Source organism: Leuresthes tenuis, unplaced genomic scaffold, assembly GCF_036924035.1.
Source record: "Leuresthes tenuis unplaced genomic scaffold, fLeuTen1.0.hap1 SCAF_11, whole genome shotgun sequence".
Lineage (NCBI taxonomy): Eukaryota > Metazoa > Chordata > Actinopteri > Atheriniformes > Atherinopsidae > Leuresthes > Leuresthes tenuis.
The window spans coordinates 17,449,190-17,463,449 of record NW_027325365.1 but is presented as its reverse complement, the minus strand read 5'-3'; the positions used below and the strand labels follow the sequence as shown (position 1 = coordinate 17,463,449).

Genomic DNA, 14,260 nt, shown 5'->3' with positions numbered 1-14,260 from the left:
TTACAAAACACAATTTTAGAGGACGAATAGAAAAAGAAAATCACAGAAAATAAATGACAGGGCACAAGTCCTCCCGGAGGTGGGGTAACCTTACCTGTGTTCCTGACTGGCCCACCTTTTGTAGCTGAGGGGAATGAGTTTGACAAGAGAATAGATAGTAATCTAGAAAGATGTGCAAAGCCCCCGAACAAGCCCTAAGTCAATCAAACAACAGCTTTGCAACAGCATGGCACAGTGGCTTAACAGTCATAAAGAAGGAGAGGTTTACTGGAGGGAGGGTAAAGATGCCAGCCAAGATGCTGCAGCTGGGTGAAGCTTGTCTTGTGTGCCATATGTTTTTTGTGTTTACAAAATTCAGTTTTCATGTAAAAGCACCGTGCTGTCAAGGCAGCTATGCTGCTATTATGAATAAGTTATTGCTTTTAATTAACATTATTAACAGAAAAAAGAAAAAGCTATCAAAACAAGTTACCTGCTTTTAAGCAAGATGTCAATCCCACCAGTGGCCGGGAGAAGAAACAGAGGAAATCAAAAGAATGTGAGTATGTGTGACTCATTTAATTCCAGAGTGAATCAGAGATAGATCTCACTACTTGGACTTGGGCGCTAAAAAGTTCACATGGAAATTCACTTACCACAGTGAAATTCTGAATAATGTGAAGACAGCTAATTTAAAGGGACTTCACCAAAACTCAGAAAGTCTCTCTGGCTTTAACTGCATTGCCACTTGATCTGAGATGATAAAATGATTCTAAGCCTGACTGGTGGCATTTGCTGCAGAAGATATCTTCAGTATGTCGGTGCAGTTAGTAAGTGTCAGTAAATTAGTATGACGTGTGTCAGACTATCAGGGATCTCTTACCGCGATGCACATTGTGTAGCCCACACCGAAGTCAAAGCGACACTGTTCATTCATGGAGTAGTGCAAACCAGGAAGCTGAGGCAGTGATGGCCAGTTGTGGTCAAACGGGTCATCGCGAAGACAGTCATAGGAGCTGCAAAAGAAGCGTTCATTTCCTGAAATTTTGTTTGTTTGTTTCCTCGTGTACAGACCTGGTAAGGACTGGTTGAAGTGCTACGGTGGGAAATTAAAACTTTAGAATTTAAAAAATATTCAAAAAATAAATGCAAATGTATCAGTTTTGCATATCATAATATTCAAAATGAATAGAAGGGGACTTACATTTCACAAAATACAAATTAAAATTAAAATAAGTCATTGGCAAACTTGACCCATATTGACACTGGGCAACACATTTTGAGCTCATTTTTCCTCCACTGCTACTGGCAGCAACACATTTCCTCAGCATGATTGCATTTCCACTATGTTTTCAAGTAGGGAGGGATTTCTATGACTGGATGCCCTCATTTTACCTTTAACCATAAACAAACTGATGCAATGCACCCCCAAAGAGCTCAACTTTGGTTTCCTGTGTCCATAGAATATGATTCCAGAAACAATTAGGTTTATCTATGAGCGCTTGACTAAGATTTTTCTTGCATTTTGGTGGCTTTATTTCAGTAGTGGCTTTGGTCCAGGGAGCTCTGCTATTAACTCTGTGTAGCCTACGGTGCAGGTTTAAACTATAGCTCCATAATGGTCCAGGTCAGCCTGAGGCTCTTTAATGTCTTGAAAGGAGCTTTTCCACAATCTGCAGCAATTTTACGAGACTCCTGTTACTGAGTTTCTTCTTAGTAACATTACCTGGAAGTGTCTTAACACTTTAACGACCTTGAAACAAACAGTGTTTAAAGGGATTTGAACATCTTTTTGATGATAGCATTTCTGATGCGCTTCGACACCTTTCTTGTCTCTAAACTGTGAGAAAGATACTAGGAACAACTAATATGATTTTATGCGGCAAAGCCATCGTTTACTGGTTAACTTGAGTCATGTGAACACCAAAAATAAAGCACAGCTGAACCTTGGTTGAAATGACCAGAAGGCTTCCACTTATTGCTTCCAGATTACTTTTTGTGTTTGCATTTTTCATTTCTCTGGATGAAGACATTTATCCTGTTGAAATTCAGTAACTATGGAAATTTTGTTAAGTTCATATACGACCCCAATTCCAAAGGAAGTTGGGGACAGAAGTGAGACATTTCACTGTTTCATGGAAATAAATTTCTCATCTTGAATCTGATGGCCAAAAAGTTGGGACAGGGGCAACAAAAAGCTGGGAAAGTAAGTGGTACTATAAAGAAACAGCTGGAGGAACATGTTGCAACTAATAAAGTAAATCTGCAGATCAGTAACATGATTTGTCCACAGCGACTCAGTCCCTTTTGAGTTGGGGTTGTAATATTTTCTAAAGCTATCCCGAGTTATGAGTTTCAGGACTGCCAATACTATATGCCAACTCTATAATATCATTTAATCATATGAGTACTTACTCACGATTTTCCTTCATCGAGGAAAGGTCAGAAAAGGCTCTCTGCAAACCAGCTGCTTAATGTCTGTCTTAATGTTTAAGTTCTCAAAACTTTGGTTTCAAGCCCAGATTTCTTTATCGTTTTAGATGTACATGGACACCGTGTTTTCAGAAGCTGCTAACCCACCTAAGAAGTTTTGCTTTGTTTTTGAGTTTTGTTAAATGTTTAGGAGCTCACTGGCCATAGAGATGTCAGCTTCTACATCATGCAAATCACCTCCATGATGGTAAGGTCTGTGGACTTTGTAAAAAGTGTGCTATTTAGAAAAAAAAACCTAATGATAAAGACACTGAGAGCTTTCACAAAACCATCAACTGTATGCAAATTCAATGGACTGATGTCAGAGCTGACCTTTAAAAGCCCATGTAATCAAATGCAGCTTTATGCGAGTGTCTGTGCGCGAGTGTAAGGATCTCACTGAAGGTAGCGTCCCAGCTCCTGCATGCTACATCTGGACCACTGAAAGCGGTGGAAGGCAGCTTGCACCAGTGGAGCCATGATGCTCCCAAGGTGCACATCATCTCCGCAGCGGTTTCCCTGACCGTCGTGCTCCATCCCCAGCCTACACAGACAGAGAAGAAAAAGAGGACAGGAGAGAAGTGAAGTGAAAGGAGAAAGACCAGTGAAGACAGATTGGGAACGCGTGGGAGGAGGAGGTCAAGCAGGCAAAGAGGGAGGCAGTGGCAATTCACTCTAATTCTGACCACTGTATCAAAACCGTAATGAATCAATGCAATCCTTTAGGAGACTGCTTTGTTGTCTATTAATGTAGCATGTTGGCAGGCTTGAACATGTCGTCATTATCATGCTTACACATGTCCGGTCTCATGCGCCACCACAAAGGCAGAGGAGAAACCATCCTCATGGTTCAGCGTGCAGCTCCTCACTGGATGGCACATCCCTGTCACTGGAGCATAACCTTAGCAACCAGAGGAAGATAGGCAATGTTAAAGATATCTGGACTTAATGTTGGTATGTGCTGAAAAATGCAAGAAAAACAATATGAGAAACAATCCTTACAGACAAACCTCCTTACACAACCATTCTGCCAGTAAAATTTTATATCTTATTTCACTTCAGCATTTTTTGCTTTTGCTCATTTCAGTAATTATTTAACACAAATTTCCAATGCTCTCTACTGTTGTACATTTTTTATTTACAGGCAAGTTGATATCACCCAATTAAGAAATACATATGATTTTGTAAAGCTAACTGCGCTGAAACAACAGCAGCTAGACTGTCAGTTTATTTCTTCAGACAGAATTACATGTCTGGTTTAATTGGGCAAGTTTGACACTTAATGGCAAAAAAACAAAAACAAAGGAAAAACCAGAGTTGTTTGATCAAGACCAATCAAGGCTACTTCTCACCAAAATTTGAGACTTATACTTGGCGTGTGTCTAATTCTAACTTAACTCTCCACCTCTACACATGCCAAACTTCAGCTCTTTGTCTGTCCTGTTTTGCCTTTAATTGTGGCGCTGTGGCTGGCCCGTCTCTGTATATTGATTTTTTGCTGTTGAAGGCTGTGCCCAAGGGCAGCTGAAGGGCTTTTGGATAGATAGGCCACTGCCTTTAGAGGCCTCTCCCCTGTGCCTGACTGTTAGCTTGTACTCCGCTGCACAGAAAACCACCAACCACCAAAGCCACAGTGCACTATGCAACAATATGAGGCAAAGGAAGCAAGAGGAGAGTTATCTTTGTCTAACTGTGATGTTTTCAAAAGGGTGAGCATGCAAAAAAAATCACTCCAATATGTTAAACAGACTGGAGTGTGAACATGTCCTCTAATACCCTGCATGCCCGTAGGTCCGAATTCCTGTCGTGTGAGGAAAATGGCATGATCATGATACTCAGCGTCCCCAGTGTCTTGCTTCTGCTGCAGAAAGGCCCAGCGACACACATTCTCCAGACTCTGAGATGGGTTTCCCAGTTCAATCAGACTCGTGGACTGGAACAGGAGTTAGATGGACACACCCACAGGGAAAGTGCGATTATGCAAAAAAAAAAAAAAGAGAGATTCTCATTTTAATTTTGGCACAACATTTCAGTCATCCCTGTAGGGGGCAGTGTCACAGTGTTTTTTTAATATCAGCAAATCTTGCAAACTGCTGAGGTGCGTATCACACTTAATCACAAGCACGAACATATACAGACTTACAGAGATGCAACAGCAATAACAATAATCATAATATGTCCCTGAACCAATCATTTCAATGATTAACATTGAACTAAACAAAAGGCTGACTTTTAATGAACACTAATTGTTAAAACATGTCCTTTTGCAGAATGTCTGCTTGTTCCATGCATGTCTGTTTGATTACATTAACAATTGTTACACAAACCAAGATACCTGCAAGTCCTTCAGCTCACTTCACTTTTTCTGTTCTTCCCTATCAGAGTTTTTGCTTACTTCCCCTCCCTTACTCACTATATTCTGCTATACAAATCATCCTTTCTCCTTTGTAACTTCCTTTAAGCCTCTTTTTATATGTGTTCATTGTTTTAATATATGAACATACACGCAGCCGATTCATAGTGTGTATGTAGTGTAAGTGAGACATATGGCCTGCCTCTGCACACATGATGGAGGGACATTTGTACTTTGCACAAACCCCCTTTTGATGCGGTGCACAATACATTTGTGTTATTTCCCATCTTCATCAGTTGTTAGAGTGTATGTCTAATTTCACTTTCATGATCCTTAAAAAAAAAGTGTGGGTGTGTGAGTGTGCCTGCATTCAGGGTCACATAGCCGATCTGAGGCTGTCTGGGTGCAGCTTTGTTGCTACGGTAATTGGGAATGATGGACAGCCTGAGCTTTGGCTGAAGCTGCAAAGGGGCTGGCCCAGAATGACAAATGCTGTGTAGTGTTTGTGTGCTTTCAGAGTTCTGCTGGGCTTGTAGACGTGGCTACAGCAGTATGGAATGCCTATCTATCAGCAAAATCATTCATATCATCCGCTGGGGTAATCCCAACCCTCCTCTGGTCCAGCCAAATCTTGGTCTCCTAGCACAAGCGTGCAGATAAAGTTACTGTAATGAAAGGATGCTTCTCATATTTTTCAGCCTCCCTCTTTATGAATGAGGGAGGGCCATCATTGATTGTTTATCTTTGTCTGGACTTCCCATGATTCTGTGCTGTAACCTACTGGGAAGAACGCTGATTGCATAACAGGCTGCATTTCTGTGTACTTTGGTGCTGAACTGTGAAGGCGTGCGACTTGGAAACACTCCCCTGGGATGCTGCATGCTTTTAGTTCCTCTTCTGCTCAGTCCACTGAAATAACAGGCTCTGGGCATCGGGGTGTGCTGATGAGTGTGCATGTGTGTCTGTGTGTACAAGTTAGCTGTTGGTACTTAAAACGATTGCAGCAAAATGCTAGTATTACAGATAGTGCTGACTAAGCGACAGGGTATCAACGTTTCTGGAACTGCATTTCAGTCAACTTCTCAGTAGGACTCGTGTCTTGTCGGGTCTTACCTTGCCAAAGCCCAACATGATAATCCGCACCAGAACCACATTAATTTTCGCTCCCAAAGACTCGTCATGATAGATCTCATTCACCTGGTATCACACAGAGAAAAAAAACAAAACATATTCAAATTTGTACATATATATATATATATACATACAGTATAAGTACATATGCACAGGTACAGACATATGTGTGTGTATACTGAGTATGGGCGATATTCAGCTTACTGACTGAAATCGGCATGGGCAAAAAGGTTAACACACTCCAATGGCAGTAGCTGATTTGATGTTGGATTGACTTTGTCCTAAACTTGACAAGGTTAGCCTGCAGCTGCAGATTCAGAAAAGTTCCAATAGAGGACAACCTAATTTCATAGAAGGCAAGTTATTTTTCAAACATTTTTTCAAACAGGCTAAAAGGGTTTTTGAAACTTATTTTTCACACAAAGGATTTTTTTTTCTCATGTGAAAGGTTATAATAAAGGTTGGTTGATGCATTTGTATGAAATAATTTGTGCTCCTTCAAAGACGGTGTGATGAATGGCTGAAATGTTATCTGTTTGCTTATTAAAAAAAAAAAATATATATATATATATATATATATATATATATATATATATATATATATATATATAAATATAGATTGAATTGTTTCACTGATATTAAGTTTAGAAAAAAAGTCAGCATTGGGTGCTGGTCAAATGATTATTTTTAACATCAGTATCAGAATACAACAAATTCAAAGATGTGCATGGAAACATGCTCTATGTGCTATAGGATAGTTGCTTAAAACATATTACAAGGCCAACATCTGTGCTTTAATGAATTGAGGAGTTGGACTGTTAAACAGGTATGCATCAAGTATCTTTTCAGGATTTTTAGGGAAAGTTACAATGTTGCAGTGGAATTGGGTATATAATGGACTCCTTCAGCTTGATGGTTTCCTTTACCTTGAATGTTCACCACTGGGTCTGGGATTATTGCCCCAATTTGCACAAACTGAAGCTTGTCTGGTGACACGATAACAAACCACCCTGGTGCCAAGTGTACTTATGAACACCCGTATGCTCGAACATGGTGTTCATTACGGACAAAGTGTGACTAGCAGAGAAGTCCAACCACGAAACCCCACTCAGGTACACATCAGGCAGGCTGTTACTTCCAATCACACACCTCCAGACTTCACCCGCATGAGAGTTTAAGTCCCCTGACAGAACAATGGTACACCCGGGCACTGCACCTTCCAGCACCCAGGGAACACTGGATGCTCCAAAATGTCATTAGGAGCACAAGCAGATAAAATACTCAGAGCCTGTTCCTCAACCCCAAAGTGCAGGGAAGCCACCCTCTTGTCCACAGAGGAAAACTCCAATGTTTGAGTGCAGAGACGAGTTGCCACAAGTAAGCCCACCCCTGCTTGCCAAATCAACAACTGAGCTGTAAGGCGAAGAGAGAGGAAAGTCTGGTGATCACTGCTGATACTGTTGTCTATGCAAGGTGTGGATAGACTCACTTATAGCCTGCACTACACTAAGGCTTATCCCCCTTATTTTGTACAGCCGTGAGCTAAATTATAACAACAGGGGATTTATTTTGGATTAGATTAAGCGTTCTGTCAGACTAACTTTGGTATTCTTGGCAATTTGTGTGGCCTTTACACTTGTAAAAACCAAAGTATGTTCAGTAGTAACTACTTTGATTACTGATATGTTTGCAAGATTACAGATTTGGCTAATTTATTCAAATTGATATTTTGTGAGTATCATACATGAGGGAGAGTCTTCCACCCTCACGTATGAGTTTTATTGGCTGAATTTGTATGTTTTGATTATGCGCATGTTGCTTCAAGGTGTCCATTCAGTTACAAGAGTTTCTCCCATTAGGTTTGGTAGCTCTTAGTGTGAGCTGCTGCACCTTAATCCTTTAGTGGCAGCTAAAGTGGGTAGAGCTACATGCAAGGGATCATATCTCTGGGGGTAAATGCATAGCAGGAACTTTCCAAAACCCGCTAGATTCTAATGAACGAAAATAATAATACTGTGTTCCTTGCAACAGAGTTTCTGATGTAATCACATGATAAGGCCATCCTCCGGCCAGGCTTTTTCCCACATAATGTTGAAGGTGAGGTACTCCACCAGTTCTTTTCTGTTCCCTGGCTTCCACTTTGTATGATTTTTACTTAATTTCCTATAAAAGAAAGGTGTCTTTAGGTATAACTCAGGTGTGGTTTATTCAGCCTTGAGACAATAGCAATAAAGAATGAAGTGGTAGGAGAATGAAGGAGAATTTACACCACCCAAAGGGATTTCTTCCCTGCCTTCTCAGATATCATCTAAATTTAATCTACAAAACATTTATCAATTACTTTGGTATCTAAAATCTGCTGGAAATGAGTTATAAACTTGTTATTAAGAATGCATTTTTAGAAGGTCGTAAGTAGTTTAAAAAAAAGAGGGAGCAGGGATCGAACTGAAGTTTACCACCAGCAACACGTTCGAGAGAGGAGAGGGAACTAAAAAAAGATTGAGGAGAGTGCAAGGAACTCAGTTTCCCATGAGCACAGCTGAACAGGAGATGAAGAGGAAGCAAAGGATGAGCACCGTCTAATGCAAGGAGACAAGGTAATGTGTGACAAGAGAGATGTAGAGAGCACTCTGCTGGCACACACGAACCAACACACACACACACACACACACACATGACTGCACACAAAGCCAGAGAGAGAGAGAGAGAGAGAGAGAGAGAGGGGTAAACTGGCACTGAAGTTGAGGCCTGCTGTCCTCAGTTGCTGTTTGTGGTGCTTAATGAGGCAAAGGGATGTACAAACAGACAGCCATAATGAGATGGCTGATGGACATGCTGCGGAAAAACACACATAAAAAGAGTACACATAGCGAGGTAGAGAGTTAAGAATTACAACTGCAGAGACGTCTCGTAAGAGAAATGTTTGATGGAGAGTCAAGGAATGCTGTGAGCAGAGACAGAGGAACAGAAGGAAAGAGACACGAAGCTGAGCGCAGAGGTTAGAAGAAGTACAGAGGGAGAGAGAAAAAAGAAAAAGGCCATAAAAAGAGAGGAAATGATGCATTCTTACAAATTACAAATCATGATCCACAACTGGCTGTGGAAAACTTTTTCTTAAGCAAGGAAGAATCTAGAGCAAGACCATACTCCTTTCCATATGTACTGTAAAGTCGGAAATTTCTACCTCTCATTCCGAAAAATGCACTGGAATGTTCCTTTAAGTAATGTGTCAACCACAAACTGTCTGGAACAAATTCACTTATTTATGTCAACATGTAGGCATGCCTGGCCGCGTTTTAAGCATGTTCAGAAAACTCCTAATAAACCACGTTTGATTTCATTTCGATATTTTGTATGGTCTCATTAAGAACATCTGTTAGTTGCCGGTGTTTTGAACGGACTCGTTAAAGCAGTGAAATATAACACTACCATAAGATTAGCTGCTTCTCCCATGAAGACAGTGTAATTCTGTGGACAAGAGTGGGTTTTAGAGTTGGAATGCCTCAAATAATGCAGAGAGAATGCAAATAATGCAACTCTATTGTCTTTAACCCATAACAACCCGACATAACATATGCAAGCTTTTATCTGGTAAACATGAAGGCAAAGTCAATCATTTATGACAAAGCGGAAAGTTTAACCTCCCAAATGGTTATTTTATGTTTCTTGTCATTTCAGAGGCTAAGGAAAAAGAAAATAGAGATTTTATTGGACAGTTTTAGGATTTCAAGGAAACCCCTGTTGATGGGGGTGACTCGAGCTCAAGAGGAGGAGCAGTTGTCTGCCAAGTAGAAAGTTAGCAGTTCGACTCCCAGCTTCCCAGGACCACACGTTGGTGTCCTTGTGCGAGACACTGAACCCCACTTTTCCTCTGATGTGTCCATCGGTGTGTGAACGTGTGTGAGAGAGGAAAGCACACTGAGTAGTCAGTAATACCGGATAGACTGAGATGTGCTGTATGAGTGCGTGTCTGGAATTAGTGAATGTGACTTGTAATGTAAAAGGACTTTGAGTGGCATACACCAATTCCCATTTTTAAACAACGCCTTAGGTCGTTATTTGTAGATGGATTGGGCTTCAAAAGAACTGGGTGCTGTACTGTCTGAAGCAAATATCCTTGCAAACCCAACACTATTGTCTCACTGCAAGGATCTGGTCTGAACTCGGTCAAAGCCTCTCTGTGAAGAGTTTGGATTTTTTCTTAATGCCTGTGTGGGTTTTCTTCTTCTGCTACTGTTTACTTCTACAGTCCTAATACATGCATGCACGTCTTAGATTACATTTGTAAGGTTCAATTATTATTCGGAATTTGAAATAGCACGCGCATGCATGGTTGTCTGCTTCTCTGGGTGCTCTAACTGAGATGGACTAGCAGCCTTTTCAGGGTGCACATTGTCTCTCGCAAAATAGCAACTGGAAAAAGTCTCCATCCCCCTCCCAATCCTGCGCAGGATAAAGTGGGTAAGGCGGATGGATGGATGGAATGAATATTTCATTAAGTATCTTGTTTGGGTTATGGGAGGCTTCTACACCGTCTTTTGACCGTCATGTTGAATAGAGCTCAGGAAGGACAACTGCTCTCATGTATTGTCAGTGGAAGAGTAAGCTATCTATCTGTAAAGCAGTGTCGTGGGGAAGCGGTACCAGCAGGATGATTGGGATTTGAGTCTTGAACAAGTTGCAGTGGTGCAGCAATATTCTTTTATAGTGTTACTCATTACTATATTTCTGTGTAAAATTGAGGCGTTTTTTTCTAAAGTGGTTACCAATGGTTGCAGGCTGCCATGCTGGAAGACATACATACAATTACAACATAGTTTTTAGTTACATTTCTATGATGATCATTGTGTTGAAGTAATTTGCAATTTATCATACAGTGTTGTGCATGACCGTATTGAAATTTGTTGGCTTTTGTTTTGGTCTTGGTGACGACAGATGCGCATACACCGACTCTTCTGTCTTTATCTGTGCCTCGCGCTGCTGTTATGTGTGATCTTATCTGAGGGGGTGCTCCCACACCAGATTTTGTCACGCAGCTGCTGGTCTATTTTCCTACTTTCTTTTAGGCATATGACATATTCCTTCTGCTGATTGTTTTTGAAGTTGCATATTTTTTTTCCACTCATTGCTGAAGTTATCCTACGTAGGCATCTGTTACTGGCCTCTGATGGTTTTTAGCTTTCCTCAGAATCAGAAAAGGATCAAATAGGGTAGGATATGCACAAAAAAAGATGGTTACGAATAAAATAGACAAATGCTGATTTCTGCTAAGATGGCCTGTCAAATGCAGTACAAATCTGAATATTAATTCCAATAAAGCAACAAAAATAAAAAATCTAATAAACAGTTTAACAGCTACATAATAAGTAAGTTAGTTACATCCAAGAAATGTTTTGCCACTGATAAAAAACAATTTGAAAATCTAATTTTTTAGCATTTGTTAGCAGTAGACTAAATTTGTTTATTATTGACACTTTTATAATCTTATCAACACATAGTACATTTTTAGAAAATAATACTTCACGTAGAGGGTCTTTATGTCTTTATATAGGACCTTATTGCCTACTGACTAAGTCTTAGTACAAAAAACATAACATAAAGTGTGACAGAGAAAGGCCGAATGTGCGTGTATGTCGTTTTCCTGCCTGGCCACAAACTGGTAATAAAATTGATAGGTTTAAGTATAAGGCAGTGACATAGAATTACTCTGTAGGCTGTTTGTTTGAGATGGACATGGGCACCTGGACGGGCCAATCTATATTTTGCCTGATCCAGTCTGTCTCCTTGACAGCTGTTAAGCCAATTAGGAGTGGTTCACTTCTTAAGTTCTAGTCTAGTGAGACAGAAATCTGCATGCACGACCGCATGTACAGAAGAAGTTCTCTCAGCTCAACTTTGGCACTATTTGTCGTCATGCACAATAACATTTGCATAGGGTTAGACACTAAGACATTTAGGCTCACAGCAGTAGAGGAATGATAGACCACAAAATGTCATAATCCAAAACACACTCGCATAGAAAGAACTGAGGAAGGGCAGCTCAGACTGACTCGACAGCCGCACTCAGTACCCACTCTGATAACCACGATTTAATCTTCACATCACATATAAGACTAAGGATGAACAGCAGGAGTACCCTCATAAGAGTTTATCGTAGATATAAGCAAATGTTTAATACCTTCACAATGGGTCATTAACTGGTTTAATCTTTTTTAATCAACCTATTATAAAAAGCGGACTTAATTTACTTGAGCGATTAAATTTCGTCCAGAAACATTTTGAAAATATGCATTAAAACACTCTATCATCTGCTGATGAGACAGAACTGAGTCATCAAATAAAATCTGGCTACATAAATTAGAATAGGCTTTGGACAGCTTTTCTACATCTTTTTGTCAATACGCCTGGGAATATTGTAAAGCTGAAACTCAGAATTTGAGTGCTCCTTAAATCTAGTCGGTGACACTTCCAGCTAACAAGGGGTCTATTATTACCTGGACTACATCTCCTTTCCCAGCTCTTCCCACCACTTATTAATGTGATTTTTCACTGGCTCCAGGAGCTTTGGTAAAGTCAAGGTTGAGCGGTCTGCACCACCCAGTGAAACTCTTACACAAATTTTGGTCATCGCACTCTGGAGACAAAAAAAGTGCATAAGATGTACAAAATGCACATCAGTATACCAATAGACCGCATTAAAATTAGAAATGCACACCCACACACAGCACTCTTTTCAGCAGTGACCGTTAATATACAAGGAAATAGCGATTAAAACCTTGTGGCACCCTATTAAAGGCCCACCTTAATGGAAGAGAAAGACAGGAAGACAGAGAGATCATCACAAGCTACAGATTCTATCACCGTCATGTTCAGCACGAGAAGCTTAGTACAAAGGCCACAGCACGCCACAAATGTCAAAGTATTCAACACTACATTGTCTGAAGAACACTTGTGTTTCAGGAGCCTGGTGTAGGCAAATATTTTTTCTTTTCTAAAAATGACACAAGTTTGGCATTAATTCTAATTCTAGTTCTGTTATCAAATTAGCATAACTATGCACAAATGTGCTTTTTTTTTTAAATGTAAAGAATGTATGTGCTCTTTGCCAAACAATATGTAGTAATTGTTTGTAGTTCTACATAATGACACGCACAAAAATGTCTTAAACCGCTACAGATTAAGACAAATAGAAACTCTAAACAAGAAAATAAATTGAATTTGTTTCTTGATATTGTGTTGCAAGTATTCTTCCAAGGTTAGAGCTCGTCTGCGTTCTGTAAAATTGTAAATTAAGAGGTGTTTGCCACAAATAACCGGAAGATGACACTGCGGGCCCCATTTACTTCAACTCTGTTTCCGCTAGGCTCAGTTTAGCACTTCCAGTACTGGCGTAATTCAGCTGTACATGTTTGAACCAGACAGCGATTCTCGAGAAGATAAATCTAAACAATAAAGGGTTGCATGCAAAGGGGAAGCATCAGATAAGCCATGTATTCACTTTCTACAATATTCTCGCTTGTCACCAATCTTACAGCTTGCCCAAACTTACTTTACCTGTCATTTCCACCTAGTTTGTGCTAATTTCTCCTCTAGCTTGTGCTAGCTTCTCATTCGTTGGGTCTTCACAGCGCATGCAAAAAGCCCCGCCTGACCAGTAGTCTGTGCTGGTTCCTCCAATGTGCTTCAATAAAACCAATAAAACAGTCTGATTTAGTCTTCCTGAGACTGTAGGTGGTGCTCTGCAGATTTAAAGCCTTAAACCTGAGTTTGCTCAAGATATGTAACAGATAAAAAAAAACAGATAAAAACTTCTCATTGAATTGTTAAGAAAGGTTAAGAACTTGATGGATTTAAAAGAAACTATTTGCATGTACTGTCTCTTGGTCGCCGAGGGTCACAGCCTATGAGTAAAAGTGAATGAAAAGAAAGAAAAACATATGGGGATGGAGTGGGAAGCAGAGAAGAGCAACCAAGACACATTTAGCTTAGTGTACACACACACACACACACACGCATGCAGATTTGACACTCCTACTGAACTCTTCAGACAGAACTTAATAGTTTTTCGTGGGAGTGCTTTGATGTCCTGCAGACATCAGAAAAGTCCCTCTTCCTCCATGCCCGCACAAACACACAATACACACATGCAGACACAAACACAAACAGATAAACCACCTTGACAATTAGCTCACTTCAGTAGTCATTGAAATAGACAGGCAGAAAAAGCTGATGAGACAGGAAAGGAGCAAGATGCATGGAGTTGTTACAAGATGAGGAGTGAAAATATTTATACTTTTATAGAATGAGCTTCATTTTTCCTCTTTC

General features: G+C 40.2%; 1 protein-coding gene across 1 annotated transcript in view; it reads right to left on the bottom strand.

Annotated features, from left to right (window-relative positions):
* The window catches only part of LOC140318142 (A disintegrin and metalloproteinase with thrombospondin motifs 2-like), a 124,008-nt gene that overhangs the window by 17,413 nt on the left and 92,335 nt on the right, over positions 1–14,260 (bottom strand). Inside the window, exons 5-10 of the mRNA XM_072395836.1 lie at positions 5,918–6,001; positions 4,228–4,384; positions 3,247–3,352; positions 2,852–2,995; positions 863–995; positions 95–124 (exon numbers count right to left, since the gene is read on the bottom strand). Coding sequence (XP_072251937.1) covers positions 95–124; positions 863–995; positions 2,852–2,995; positions 3,247–3,352; positions 4,228–4,384; positions 5,918–6,001 — 654 coding nt within the window. The remainder of the gene's footprint in view (positions 1–94; positions 125–862; positions 996–2,851; positions 2,996–3,246; positions 3,353–4,227; positions 4,385–5,917; positions 6,002–14,260) is intronic.